This window comes from Felis catus, chromosome F2 (assembly GCF_018350175.1).
Source record: "Felis catus isolate Fca126 chromosome F2, F.catus_Fca126_mat1.0, whole genome shotgun sequence".
NCBI classification, from domain to species: domain Eukaryota; kingdom Metazoa; phylum Chordata; class Mammalia; order Carnivora; family Felidae; genus Felis; species Felis catus.
In genome coordinates this window covers 37192080-37206396 of record NC_058385.1, presented here as the reverse complement: position 1 = coordinate 37206396, position 14317 = coordinate 37192080, and the positions used below count along the sequence as shown (strand labels likewise).

The window sequence follows — 14317 nt, the reverse complement described above, 5'->3', positions numbered from 1 at the left end:
GGTGGCTCAGTTGGTTACGCATCCAACTCTTGATTTTGGCTCAGGTCATGATCTCATGTTTGTGGGTGTGAGACCCGTGTTGGGCTCTGCACTGATGGTGCAGTGCCTACTTGGGATTCTCTCTCTCCTCTCTCTCTCTGTCTGCCCCTCCCCAACTTGTACTCTGTTTCCTTTTCAAAATAAATAAATTTAAAAAAAAAAAAAAAAAAGAATCTCCAAGACTTGGTGATTGACTCAGCGTGAGAAATGGAGAGAGAAGAAAAGAGTATAGGATAATTCCCAAGTTTAGAGTTTGAGTGCTTGGGTGGGTTGTAACATGATTCTCTGGGATGCGAAATAATTGCTCAAGAGGATGAGCAAGTTTGAAGGAGTGGGGCAGTATAAGGGAGAAAGGGCGGGGGTGTAAAATGTTCTGATTGTGATTAAACTTGCAGTGGGTGATGTATATGAAAGTAGTGAAAGGGCACATGGTAGGCTTAGTATAAATTTTTAGCCTTACTGTTGATAAAAGTATTAATTCTCTTTAGTCCCTAAGCAAAAACAAAGTATGTACATCTGTTTTTCTGTCCTTTCTTTCCAACTTTTTATTACAGTTTTTCTGAATTTAATATTGAATCATTGAAAATTTGATGTAAAATCGTATGCTCCCCTAGTGTACCCAAGGGATTATAGTTTTTACTGAAAGTGTCAGAAAGCCATCTATGTAATATGCTCTTGTCTGGAACCTGGTCTGGATATTGGATGTGAAGGAAACTACAAGGCAGTTTGCATTTTATTGCAGACATATATCTTGAGTAATTAAAGTAACCCTATTTCCTTTTTCCTGGATTAAGGGCAATTTAAAATTAAATACTAAGTGTAAATTTAGATAGAATCCTTTAAAAATGTTTCTATTTTAGAGTATAAAAGTAGTACATAGCTGTGTAGAAATATAGAAAATCAAAACATAACAATTTGTTGATAATCCTACCTACCATCTGTAGATAACCATAGATAATATTTTATTTATTAATTTTTATTCTGCAAACTTAGAATCAACTGTTAATGTAATTTCATAGCCATTTTTACTCATTTATACTATGGTCACGTCTCATATTGTAAAATAACTGGTATGAACTTAGATTGTGTCCTCTTTGCTCTTGTAATTCATACTGCAGTGTCTTTTTTTACATAGATTTCTGTTCTCAGCTTTTCTAGGAAAGATACTTGAAAATCAAATAACTGGGTCAAGAACATGGATATTTTTAAAGTTGCCATTTTATAATTTCTATGAACAGTATTTTTATTTCTTTAGCAAGAAAATGAAATTGGGAAGAAATGTGAGTTCAAGAAAGATACACTGTGGTCAACTAAAGAAGAACTATCTGTAAGGAAATTTTTCTTTAATTTTTATAAAGATTTGACTTAATGAGCAACATCTGATCAATTACTATTAGTTTACGTTCTTAGGATTCATTATTTCCCTTTGTGTAATTTTGATCTATTTCATAGTTACGCTTACTCTGGGAATAATTTGATCATATTATAATCATGATATAGCAAAAAGAGGATAGAGAAAAGCCTGAGTATAATTCCCTGCCTTCTGCATAAATGTGTGATCCTGAACAAGTCACTTTCACATTTACGGACCTCAGGTCTTTATAAAATCAGGTCAGCACTTTTCCAACAGGGTGATCATTTATATCAGATAGAGGAATGGATGTGAATTATTTCTAAATGCTAAAACACATTTACAAGAGTATTAAGTCATTGTTAATTTATTAGAGTTCCTAATTACATTCTGTCACTAATAGATGAACCTTGTCTTTTGACTTTCCACTTTTTTTCTTTCTCTCCCTGTCTTTATTTTAGTCCTGTTAGCAACTTCCATTTGAATAGGCAGTAAAAGAGTAAAAAACTTAGATGGTCAGCCTTGAGTTGCTCTGACAATGTTGATATGTAACTAGTTGGTTAATAGAAAATGACCTAAAGAATCTCATCCAGTAACAGGAAGGAATCTTCAGGCTGATTTAATACTGTCAATCTGCAATTAAAAAATGGCTTTCAGTTAATGAGTAATGAGTGTGTCCAGAACTAATGATTTTTGGAGATGTGAAAAATAATGTTACTGAAAATCCAAGGAAGCTTAAATATAGTAGATGAGAACTTGTAGAACAGATTGTTACACTAATGTTAGTTCATTGTTTTTATGATAAGAAGTAGACAAAACAGATTCCTTGCTGAGAAAATATATAGAAGATGAAGTATTGAGATGATATTCATTGGAATAAGCTACTAAATTAAAAATGCTAAATAGTTTTAGTCTTCTGTCATAGATGAGTGTATAGAGTATTTGAGTAAGTAATATTCTGGTTTTGAAGTAGTTATGATTTGATTTCCAAATACAGAGTTTGGGTGCCAGAAATAAACCTTTTTTACTGTTTTTTTTTTTTTCCTCAGGTATTTGAACTTTTTCTGTAGATGCCCAAATAAGTAATTTTCTTTTCCTTATCTTTTCTGCTTATGTATCCGTCGTAACCCCGTTTAAGATCAAAGATGAGCTTCAGGGTGATGGTGATATGTTTCCAAGGAAGGTGTTACTGACTGAATTTAGATCACTGGTGGTTAGTAACTTTACCTCCAGAAATACATCCTGTGTAAATAGTGATTATGGTCAATTAAAGAATTTCAAGAAATTCAAAAAGGTATGGTATTCCTTTAACTACAGTATCACCAGAGGGCAGCGTTTGAAATGTTTTTAGAAATACTGTTGATGCTAAATAGTAAAAGCGGTTTATGTTGAAAACTGATACTATTTCTTCTGCTTAAAACAGTTAAAATTATTCTAGTAAGAACATAAACTGACAGTTAATGAATATGTGAATAAATATATGTTGAGTATATAAAGAATACATGGAAACAAATTTCATTGAGACTGAATTCTTTAAAGGGTGCTGTTTACCTGGTCTTCTCCACCTTAAGGGGCAGGCTTTAGGCTATATTGAAAGGGTTCATCTACTTATAATAATGATCTCTGGCTACCTGAAAGGACCTGAAAGTCCTTAACTCAGGACTTTATGAAGATAATAGATCTGTTTAAAATAACTGAGCACATTAAATAATGAAAAGTAGGCATTTTACTGTTATGTGTATATATAAAAAATATAAATACGTACCTGAGTGTTACCATCAGCCAGAGTTTCTTCTTTTTTAGGAACTGATAAGGTATTTAGTTTGTCAATATGACTAAAAGGATATTTCCGATCCAGTCTGTATTTTGTTGTCTATTGCTGGGATATTTGCTTCTTGTTCCATACCTACTACTTACTACTACCTTTTGCTTAAGCAATTAATCAGAATACAGTTAATTTTTTCAAAAGTGGTTTCTGTGGAAGACTGCCTTTCACTAGAATATGATCTGTTTGATTCTTGCTGTGACTATGAGGTATTGTAGCTTTTTCTCTCTAATGTGAGCTACTATTAACATTTGTTAATTTTTTGCTTACTATGACAATGTGTAAAAGGTTCTGAACTCCCCTTTCTTCTACTTAGAGTGGAAGATGGAAATACCTCCCATTAGATGGCACCCACTTAATTCTTTTCCATCCCTCAGGTGTAGCGCATGAATACCACAGGGTTATTCTTAACTGAATGGTTATTTCATGTTCAGTGTCATATTACCAAGTCTCATTGTTGAATCAAAATTCAAAAGACATACTTTTTTTTTTTTTAAGTTTATTTATTTATTTTAAGAGAGAGCATGCAAACATGGAAGAGGTAGAGAGAGAGAAAGAATCCCAAGCAGGCTCCGTGCCATTAATGCAGAGCCGTCGCAGGGCTCAAACCCACAAACTGTGAGATCATGACCTGAGCTGAAATGACAGAGTCAAACACTTAACCGACTGAGCCACCCAGGCACCCCTGATACATATTTTTTTATTAATGAAGTTACCAAAGATAAAGCAATCCGTGTTGGCCCAGGGATGGCCAAGAGCTATAAAGTAGTACAAACTTCTGGAAAGCAGTTTGGAAAAATTTTATTTTTTTAAAAAATTTTTTTGAGGTTTATTTTGAAGGGGGGTCAATGGGGGAGAGGCAAAGAGCAAGGGAGAGATAGAGAATCCCAAGAGGCTCGAAGCTTCACACTGAGCTCGACACAGGGCTCAGTCTCATAGCTGTGAGATCATGATCCAAGCCAAAATCAAGAGTTGGACGCTTAACTGACTGAGCCACCCAGTTGCCCCTAATCTTACTACTTTTACTTTTTTTAACAGGTCATATTTCCTGGAGCAGGAAAACTTCCACACATCATTGGAGGATCAGATCTAATAGCTCATCATGCTCGGAAGAATACAGAATTAGACGAGTGGTTAAAGCAGGAAATGGAGGTTAGTAGGAAGTGAGGCCTAGTAACTTGCTTGGTTTACATTCTGGTCCCTTGTGGTTTCTTTAGAGCACATCCTTCGTAAAACCAAACTTAAGATAATTGGCCTAAGGTCATTCATTAAGGAAAATTCCTAAGTTACAGAGCATTAAGATTAATTTGTATCTTTGCATAATGCTTCTTTAGAGACTTTTAGATTTATTAGTTAAAAAAGATGGGACCCAGACAAATGAGTTAAGTTTACATCCTAATGTAAAGGAGAGAACAGAGACTTAACCAGCAAAAAATAAAAGAATACTAAAAGATGACTGTTAAAAGATGGTTGTACAGTCATACGGGGGATATTACAAGTAATATCAGTTATATAGTATGTGAATGAACTGGGCTTTCCAAATCTGGAATTATCTTTGAGCAGTTCTGAGAATTTCTCAGTACTTATTTTAGTATTACCTTGTTCCTGTTTTTCTATTGTATCTCTTTTTTCTTGCATATTAATTTTTTAAGGAATTGCCATAATTTTTCCATAGCAATTTCACCATTTTGCATTCCCACTAATATGTGCAAGGGTCCAGTTTCTCCACATCCTCTCTAGCACTTCATTTAGTTTTGTTTTGTTTTTTTTTTTTTGATAATGTACATTTAACTGGTGTGAATCTCAATGTGGTTTTGATTTGCACTTTCCTAATGATTAATGATGTTGAGCATCTTCTCATATGCTTATTGGCCATTTGTGTATCTTGTTTGGAGAAATATGTATTCAAAAATCTCTTCTGATTATCAGATTGTTTATCTTTTGTTGTTTTTGAATTATGGGTGTTCTTTGTATATTTTGGATATTAGTCCCTATTATCACATATATGATTTGCAGGTATTTTCCCTTTCTCTGGGTTGCCTTTTCACTCTGTTGATTTTGTATTTTGATGCACAGAAATTTTAAATTTTGATGTAGTTCAGTTTATCCGTTTTGTTGTTGCTTACCTGTGCTTTTGGTATTATATCCAAGAAATCGTTCCCAAATCAAATGTCAGGATTTTTTCCCTTTTTTCTTCCAAGAGTATTATAGTTTAGCCCTTATATTTAGATCTTTGATTTTGAGTTAATTTTCATAAGGGGTGTAAGGTTAGAGTCCAACTTCATTCTCTCTAGTTACACTTTCACACTTTGGTTCAATGATACATGAACATACCATCTCGATGGTGAAGTGGGGGAATCTCAAGCCAGTTATACTATTGACAACTGTTTGCTGTTAGAACCTTGCCTTAATGCCTCCTCCCATGGGCAGTTGTTACTGATCCATCTCATTTTTCCCCAGAGTCTAAGTTTTAAGAAGGTAAGAGAAATCATTAAATAATGTTGGTTGATTATTAAGTAGTAATTATTTACATTTAGTTCATATTCTTAAACTTTTAATTATGAAAAGTTTTCAAACATACACAAAGAGAGGAATGAAACAAACCTCAAACACAGGTTCAACAAATATCAGGATTTGCACATCTTGCTTCATCTGTTGCCTTTCTCAACTTTTTTTTCTTTCTGGAGTATTTTTCTTTCTGGAATATTTTAAAGCAAATCCCAATCATTTTTCATTTCATTTTTATTTATATGTTCAAACATACAGATTTCTGATCAAGTACATATTATGTCAGAGTGTGTCTTCCTAGCACTTTACAGTAGGGTACTTAATATAATCAATTCATGTTCAAAACCCTAAACTAGGATCAGCAGCATAATTTTGATACTTGAAATTGCTTTAAAGTTTTATAATTTCGCATACTTGCCTTATGGCATGTCTTCGATCGTATCTACAACTAATATGTTGCCTAAGTCTCAGGAAACCAAATCTCAGTTATGACATTGCTCTTTTGGGAAAATATAAACTGCTTTACAGCTCTCCATGTTAGAATGTGATTTTCAAGAACTCACTGTTTACACATAACAGCTGTATATATTTATATACTGCTATAATGAGAATTCACAGGAAAGATTATAAAAAACAAGCTTCTCTTTTCTTTCAAATTTTTTAAGAGAGCACGTGTGCATGGGGGTGGGAGAGGGGCAGAGAGAGAGGGAGAGAAAGAATGCCAAGCAGGCTCTATGCTGTCATTGCAGAGTCCCATGGGGCTCGATCTCACCAACTGCGAGATCATGACCTGAGCTGAAATAAAGAGTCAGACAGACGCTCAACCAACTGAGCCCCCCCAGGGTCCCCTATGCTTCTCTTTTTTTTACTTTCTTCCTAGGTGTTTTGAGTCCTAGTGGATATTATGTAAAAAGACCATCTACCTGATTCATAATTCTTTCAACCCCTGACTTTTTTTTTTAACTGGAGAATTTAATAAAATTAAGTAAAGTGGACAACTTCTGCCATAGAGGAAGTTACTGCATGGAAGTTAAGATTTCAGAAACATAGGACTATTGAATTGAGAGATAATCAAAGGCCTCCTCTAGGGTTAGAATGTTTTCTTCTTAGTCTTTGTATTGCCTGATTGTCCAGTCCTCCTGGAACCCAGAGGTGGGCTCCAGATAGGTTGTCTCAGCAGGCTATTTGAAGTAGGGCCGTTTGGTAATTGAGGGGTGAGGATAATAACTCTTCCCTGAACTCTACAATTTTATATCCCTTTCTTTATCTTATTTTATATATATTTTATCTTTTTTTTTTTTTCTTTGAAATTTATTTCTTGGTAACTTCTCCACATTGTCTTCCAGTTTGGTACTTTTCCCTTCCACTCTGTCTAGTTGGTATTCCCACCCATTCATTAAGTTTTCACTTAGCCTATTGTATTTTTTCAATTTTGGATGTCTGTTTCATTCATTTCTAAATCTTGTTCCCTGCTGATATTTGTAAGCTCTTCTTTTGTTTTCTGTGCCTAAAATGCTTGTTGCTATTTATGTTTGTGCTAATCATCTCCTATGGAGCCTTGTTTCCAAGTACATATTTTGTGATCTTTTTATGTGAACCACTCATTTTCCTTGTAGTTTGATCTGTGGGAATTCCTTGAGTTCTAATCCTCCAGAAAAGATATGTTGTGTCTGCCAGTCTTGTTCTACTACTAGGAAACCACTTTAGCCTCAGCTGGTGATTTTCTTGGATTACCTAGGTAGTTAATTCCTAGGATCACCTAAAGTACTCAGAAACCTGAGTGAAGGCCAGCTTGTCATTATAAACTTGATAGTTTTTTTCTTTCCTTCACCCTGTGCTAGGGTCAAGGCAGACAAGTTTCTTTCTTACCTTCTTTTGTGTTGTAGACTTTATTCCTCTTTCTCCCTTAAATGCTGGAGTCTTTTCTTAGATCCCTCATCTTTGATTTTCTCTCATATCACTCATCACCCATTGCAGACATCAAAGGCAGAGCCCAGTTTTTTTATGGTTTGTGGATACCCACAGAGGAGGGCAAAAGCTGGCTGTGTTGTTAACTTCTCAGGGTTTTTATTCTTCTTCATTGTGGGTTTAATGTAGTCTCTAGCAGTTTGTTTTTAAAAATGCTTTTTAATTAAAAAGTTGTTACAAAGGTCACTAAAAAATGGAGGTTGTTCAAGGTCACTTAGGATATGTAGTGTCAAAAAATGGAAGAATGAAAATGACATCTTTCCTCCTTTCTTTTTTGAAAGAATAAATGGCCTTACTATTTAAAATGTGCATTTCAAAGAATTATGGTACTGCCCAAAAGAATGATGAGGTTACAATCCTGAAGTCCAGAAATAACCCATGTAAATTCAGTAAACTATTCCAGACGTCTCTTTATTGAGGAGGAGTAATAGCTAGGACAGAGTGCAAGAGAAGGGGAGGATCGATAGAAGAAAGTAAAGCTGAAAGCATTGCTGAATTTGTGCAAATGTTTCTTCTCAAGATATTTTGTTTTCTGAGATGCATCTAAGACCAAGGGGTGATAGATACGAAAAAAAAAACCACTATCAGATTAGAATCAGTATTTGTTTCAAACTGTCTATTTGATTTTCGATGGTTTTTGGCTCCCTGCTGTCAACAGTGAGGAGATTGTACTTCCTCCATTATCCCTGCCCCCGCCCATCTTCTGACAGTCCTTTCTTACCTCCCTTTTAAAGGTGATTTGCACTTGCAAGTCAGAAGCAGTGAGAATGTGTCTCAGTGTTTCCCAGTTCTCCATTTGTTTTCCCTGAAATACAGTATGTTATTTTGATCTGCAGATGCATTTCTTTTTATTTCAAGGAACTCTTCTGTTACATCTTTGAAAGCATTTTTCTATTTGCTGGGTTCTGTATATTTAAGATGTAACCATCCTTTTATTAGATCACCTTTACTCTCTATACCCATTTCTTCTGCACTCCCTGTGGTTTTCTTAAGCTCTTTCACTGTGTCAAAAATTCAAATTTCAGTTGTGTCTGTGTTATTCTTCGTCAGCTATATGACCCTGGGTGGATTACTTGATTACTTTATGCTTGTGTTTCTTCCTGTGTAGAATGGGAATAATAATAGTACCTCCGTTTCACAGAATTTTTGTGAGAATTAAGTAAGATGCTATTTATAAAGCATTTATAACCATGGAAAGAGTCAGTGTTAGCTATTTCTAATTTATTTGATTCTGAAATGGTGTTATTAATAGGTCTCAGTGTTTTAGCATTTGTTCCCTTCTCATTGTCATTGTGTTTTGTCATGTAACTTTTTGGTTCTCCTTTTATTGCTTTCATGTTCTTACTAACTTTATTTTTTTTTTTTCAACGTTTATTTTTTTTTTGGGACAGAGAGAGACAGAGCATGAACGGGGGAGGGGCACAGAGAGAGGGAGACACAGAATCGGAAACAGGCTCCAGGCTCTGAGCCATCAGCCCAGAGCCTGACGCGGGGCTCGAACTCCCGGACCACGAGATTGTGACCTGGCTGAAGTCGGACGCTTAACCGACTGCGCCACCCAGGCGCCCCGCTTACTAACTTTATTTTTTGATCCTTGGATTGTTATTTCTTGCAGACTAAGTTCTTCATTTATTTTGCATGTTCTGTTCCAGTTGCTGTCCTTTGTTTCCCCTTTAGTATGTGGAGTAGTTTTTGGTTTTCTATGATCTTGGCAGCTGTTTGGAGTACAATACCCTGTCCAGATACTGTTTGCTTTGCGAAGCATCCTGTGCTATTTTATGCAGGGATTACAATCTAAAGACAGTTTATGAGGCAAAAAGTGAATGTAGTTGAAATTACTTCTACCCGAGCTCTTAGCTTTCTGGGGGAGAACGGAATGACCCTCGTGCCTCTGTACTGTCAGTGTGGCAGTGTGCTCGGGGCTGCAGTGCATGTCGCATCTGGTTTCTGTTGCCTGGAGACTTTGAATCCAGGAAAGGAAAGGCTCAGCTGGACCTGTGCATCGCTTTCCTGGGGTTGGAATTAAATGTGTACCAGGGAGCGTATCTTCTCCCAGAAGACAATCACCTGCCATTTTAGGTTGTTTACCTAATTTGTCAGGGATGTGTGGTGCCTGTGCCTGGTCAGTGTTAGTCCCACTCACTTCCCCGTGCCATTTGTCCCTTCCCAGCAGCCCACCAGCGGTGTTTTCTTTTGCCTGCTCAGGCTGCTTTTTCCCAAAATTGGAGTATTGGTAAGCATTCTCAGGTTGGTTTTAGTTCTGTGGCATTGTTTCATGTGCTGGGGCAGTGTTAGAAACATCTGCATCAATCTTTTGGTTCTTTGCAGGCCACTTTTTTCAAGCCTGTGGCTCCTTGATTATTATGGCTGTAAGGTTTTACTTGTTCTTGGACGGGGAGGGTTGAGAGAATGACAGTGTAGCTGCTGACTTTTTTCGGTCTTTTGTTTATTTGATTAGAATTAGTAGAGTCTGTGTTCCAGATTTATTCCACCAAATCTCTCTTTGCTAGAACAATTTTAGGTGAACTAGGTTGGATTCACTCTTTAAGATAATAGAGTTGACTTTGTTGTGCAACTACACTGTCTGTATAGAAGTATGTTACTGTTTTGACATCATACTTCCCCAGGCTGGTCCCAGCCGCTGTTCTTAAGTATCTTTTGCCTTTCTTTCATTCTTTGTCTGTTCTTCCTTTGGTGCTTCTGCTGTAGACCAGTCTTTGTTTTCATAATCACTGAATCTGTTCCTGGAGTTTCCTTCAGTTTAGGATATTTTCATTCTGTGCATTAAACATAATAATTCTTTGAGACGTTATCCAACCTGATTGGAATTTTGAAAGACTGGAGATGTAATTCTCCCAAACCTTTAAAAAGATGTCAGTAATATGAGGATTTCTATTTCTTAATACTATTTTACTTAATGTTTCTACTAAGACACATAAAATAAAGCTGATTTTTCTTTACAATTGTTCTTTATTATAAGTTTAAAATTAGCATCCCCTGCCAGGAAGCCTTTAAGGATAATTATGATAATGATACCAGCCACTTTTTTTGACAGCTCCTTGATAAAAATCATTATCTTCCCATTTATGTGCTGCTATACCTATTAGAAAATGTGGAAAGATGTAATTTCATTTTGATATTTCCCTGTATGAATAGAAAACCATTCTGGAAGAATCCCTGCAAGTCCTTCATCTAGGCCCTTTCCACAGATTCAGAAGCTCTGTAATAGCCTGTTAAGACCTGGTGGTGCTCTTCTTACTTACGAAGACCTGGTCAAATCCTGTTCTTCATATGACAACCTTAAGTTACTTAACCTAACTCTTTGTTCCCTTATTGGTTAAAACTAGGATAATAGTCTAATAGTAGTAATGAAGTTATATGAAGATTAAATGAGATTTTTTTTATAAAGACTTTTAAGATAGTGTCTGGAAATACACAAATGTAAGTTATTAACATAAAAATAAACAGTATGTACATTCAAGGAACTTCTGGTCTTTTAGGGAAGATATGATACAGGGTGGAAACTGATATGACAAATCTGAGTTGTAGAGCTGAAGTTTTATGGGGGTTCTTCATAGCAGATGTTATTTTTAAATGAAGAGGATTGGATAATCATTGGTAAAGAGGTGAACATGTTCCTGGGCACATAGTAGGCCCTAAATTATTATTGAATGAATGCACACTGAAAGATCGTCAGATATGGGAAGAGGAAAGAAAAGAGGTAATCTTCTGGGCAGAGAGAAAAATATGAACAAAAGCAGAGAGGGATGAGATATTTGTTGGGAGGTGAGTCTGGTTGGTTGGTTGTTTTGTGATTGAGTTTTAACAGACATACAGGGTTTATGAAGAGGGAGGTGAGAAATGACTGAGAATGTAGAATGGAGCCAGATTATGAAGGTCTTTTCCCATTTTAAGGGTCAAACTCAAGAGTTTGTGTTTCCTTTGGTAGGTGGAAGAAGTCACTGAAGGGTTTTGAATGGCACATGGTAGGATCATAGCTACACTTTAGAAAGAGGGACCCAGCACAGAGTTTTTCTGTTCCTACCTCTCAGCGGTGCATTAGGAGTTTGGCAAGTTTATGTTGAAAATACTTTTGTCAGTGAAGTAACTAAGCATCAGCCTCAGAGCCTGACTTGGGACCTTGGGGAAGAAAACCATTGCAGCTGGAGGCTGCTCTGGTTGAAGATGGGGGTAGATTTTGCCATCTCAGCCCCTTCAGTAGTCCTGTGACCTCAAAACACTTAATTTTTTTAAAGCGTTTTGTTGGAAAAAAGTATTTAAAAACTCAATAAGCTAGCAATATATACTTATATCGGTTGCCTTTGGGAAGGGATTAACTGGAGAATGCTGTTTAATTAGAGAACATTTGCAGAATTTTTGGCAGAAAGTGAAAATGGAGAGGATCTGGTGAATGGGGGAGATACTGGTAGAGGCAAGAACTCGTAAACCTGGTGACCTTATGGATGTTGAAATCTCAAAGATAACTGTGACTACCCAGTATATAGCAGTTGATGAACCATACATTTGTCGTTAAACAAATGTTTGATATTGTGTCAATTTTGACAGGTTCAAAATCAACAGGCAAAAGAAGAGTCACTTGCTGATGATCTCTTTAGGTAAAGTTTAATTTGTTTTCTCTTGAATCTTTGAGATGTATATAAAATACCATTTTACTCATAGAGATTAAATATTCATTTCTTCTGACTTTAGAAATAGACGTTTAGTCCCTTCACTTAAATAATGTTTTGTTTTTAATGTATGTATTTTTACTTTGAGCACCTCTTAATTAGGTTTGCTAGATATGTCTTTGAGGTTTGGGGTTGATTCAGTTGAACCTGTATCACATGATATTTAAAATTTGTATGGGGGCATTCATGCAAAAGAAGGGTCCCGCACTGGGTGAATTTGGCTGGATACATTTGTGAGAATTTCAGCTCTGAGTAGAATTATGAATGAATGGGTTTTGAGTTAAGACAAAATACCAGAGCATTTGTTTAGTTTTAGTTGGCACAAGCATAAAAACAAGAGGCTGGATTAGAGTTTCAAATCAGGTTTTTGTGGGAGGTTGAGAGGCTTTATAATGGGTGATTATAATTTAATTCTGACTTAACACATTTTCAACATTCCTGCAGGCCGGAAACCTTATAATAATTAGCTCTCAAATACTCACAAATAGTATAAAATAAAATTACTTTTCCTACTGCTAGGTAGATACTGGCTAGGGGAGAATAACATTTTCCCAAATTTACTTAAAGGCAGAACCGAGAAGTACTGTGTCTCAGAGTTTGTTTTGCAGCCAATTTGATTCTTTAATTTTATTATTAACAGTATATATCATTGGTGAAAATGGTGACATATGGTGCTGATTTTTAAGTAGTTAAAGGAGAATATATGGTTGCCAGCTAAATTTGTTGAAATACTGTAGGAGAAAATTTTATAAATAAGTCTTACTTTTGGCTCATTATACTCTCTTATGCAGATGTTATACTTTAGTTGGGAGTTGGAGGAGTCTGAAGCCATACTGGGAAAGGTGGAAACAGATTTAGTTTTGAACTGTTTTCATTAATTATTTTAATGCTTTTACAGGACTTTTTGTTATTGTTGATGATGTTTTATTTTTACCAAATATTCATCTAACCAACATCAAAAGGACAAAAGAAAGTAAAAATATCAGTGCTCAATGTATGATCCTAAGGATAAAATTGGCATGCTCATTGTTTGCCAGAGCGTAACTATATTTTGAAAGCTCTTTAACTTTAAAAGTGAAAGAAATGCCATCATTTATCTAATGCTTTAACTTTATTTTTTTCTTCGCAGATACAATCCTAATGTAAGGAGGAGAAGATAACTGAGGATTTTATGAAGAAGTCACAGGAAAACATTTCCATCAAGCATTTATGTCCTTTTCCTCTAGGATATATACATAAAGTACATAGAAGAGATTTAAATTACAAATGTTTTAGGCCCTAGATTTGTTGAATAAAATGCACAGAATTCCCATTTCTTTTGTGTGTGACAGTATTATTCAGTTTCCAGTCTTTGTCATCTCATGTCTTATGGTAATTTTTTCATTTTTAAATGTGGTTGTTTACTTATTGAATACTTAACATAGTCACAATTCAAAATGCTAAAACTATAAAAGAATAAGAAATTAAAGTCTCCCTTCTACGACTGGTCTAGCTACTTGGTTCCCCTCAAAAAAAAAAAAAACAAAAAAAAACTATGATCCTTCTTTCTTGTGAGTCTTTCTGGATATTTCCTATTAAAATTTTTATGCATATTATTTTCAGTAATTTCCTACAAAAATGATAGCATAATATATACACTGTTTTGCACCTTGCTGAATAGATTGGAAGATCATACACGTATCAGAGCATACTCCCCCCCCCGCCCCCCCACTATACCATAGCCTTCCTTGAGCTGAAGTGACCCAAATGAAATGGATTTCCGTGATGAAGTTGTCACCACATATCATTCTAGTACTAGAAAAGACAATATGAAAGACTTCTTCAAGCTTGTATAATGGGAAGACTTACTTGGTGATCTTACTGAGCTGGGTGTACCTCTGTTTTGAGCTTCTTAGAGTCCTAGTTTTCCTACCTGCAAAGTGTAAGTGATAAGATTGT

General features: G+C 35.6%; 1 protein-coding gene across 6 annotated transcripts in view; it reads left to right on the top strand.

Moving 5' to 3' along the window:
* NBN (nibrin) overlaps positions 1–13691 on the top strand; it is a 58409-nt gene extending 44718 nt beyond the window's left edge. For 4 of the 6 annotated variants that reach the window (XM_045049657.1, XM_045049659.1, XM_045049656.1 and 1 more), the window contains 5 exons: positions 1295–1366; positions 2529–2684; positions 4254–4367; positions 12258–12307; positions 13509–13691. In XM_045049657.1, coding sequence (XP_044905592.1) covers positions 1295–1366; positions 2529–2684; positions 4254–4367; positions 12258–12307; positions 13509–13539 — 423 coding nt within the window. In that variant the 3' untranslated portion in view covers positions 13540–13691. Of the gene's footprint in view, positions 1–1294; positions 1367–2528; positions 2685–4253; positions 4371–12257; positions 12308–13508 lie in introns of those variants that run through there. The other 2 variants (XM_045049658.1, XR_006592256.1) reach the window with 2 other exon arrangements.
* The last annotated feature ends 626 nt before the right edge of the window (positions 13692–14317 follow it).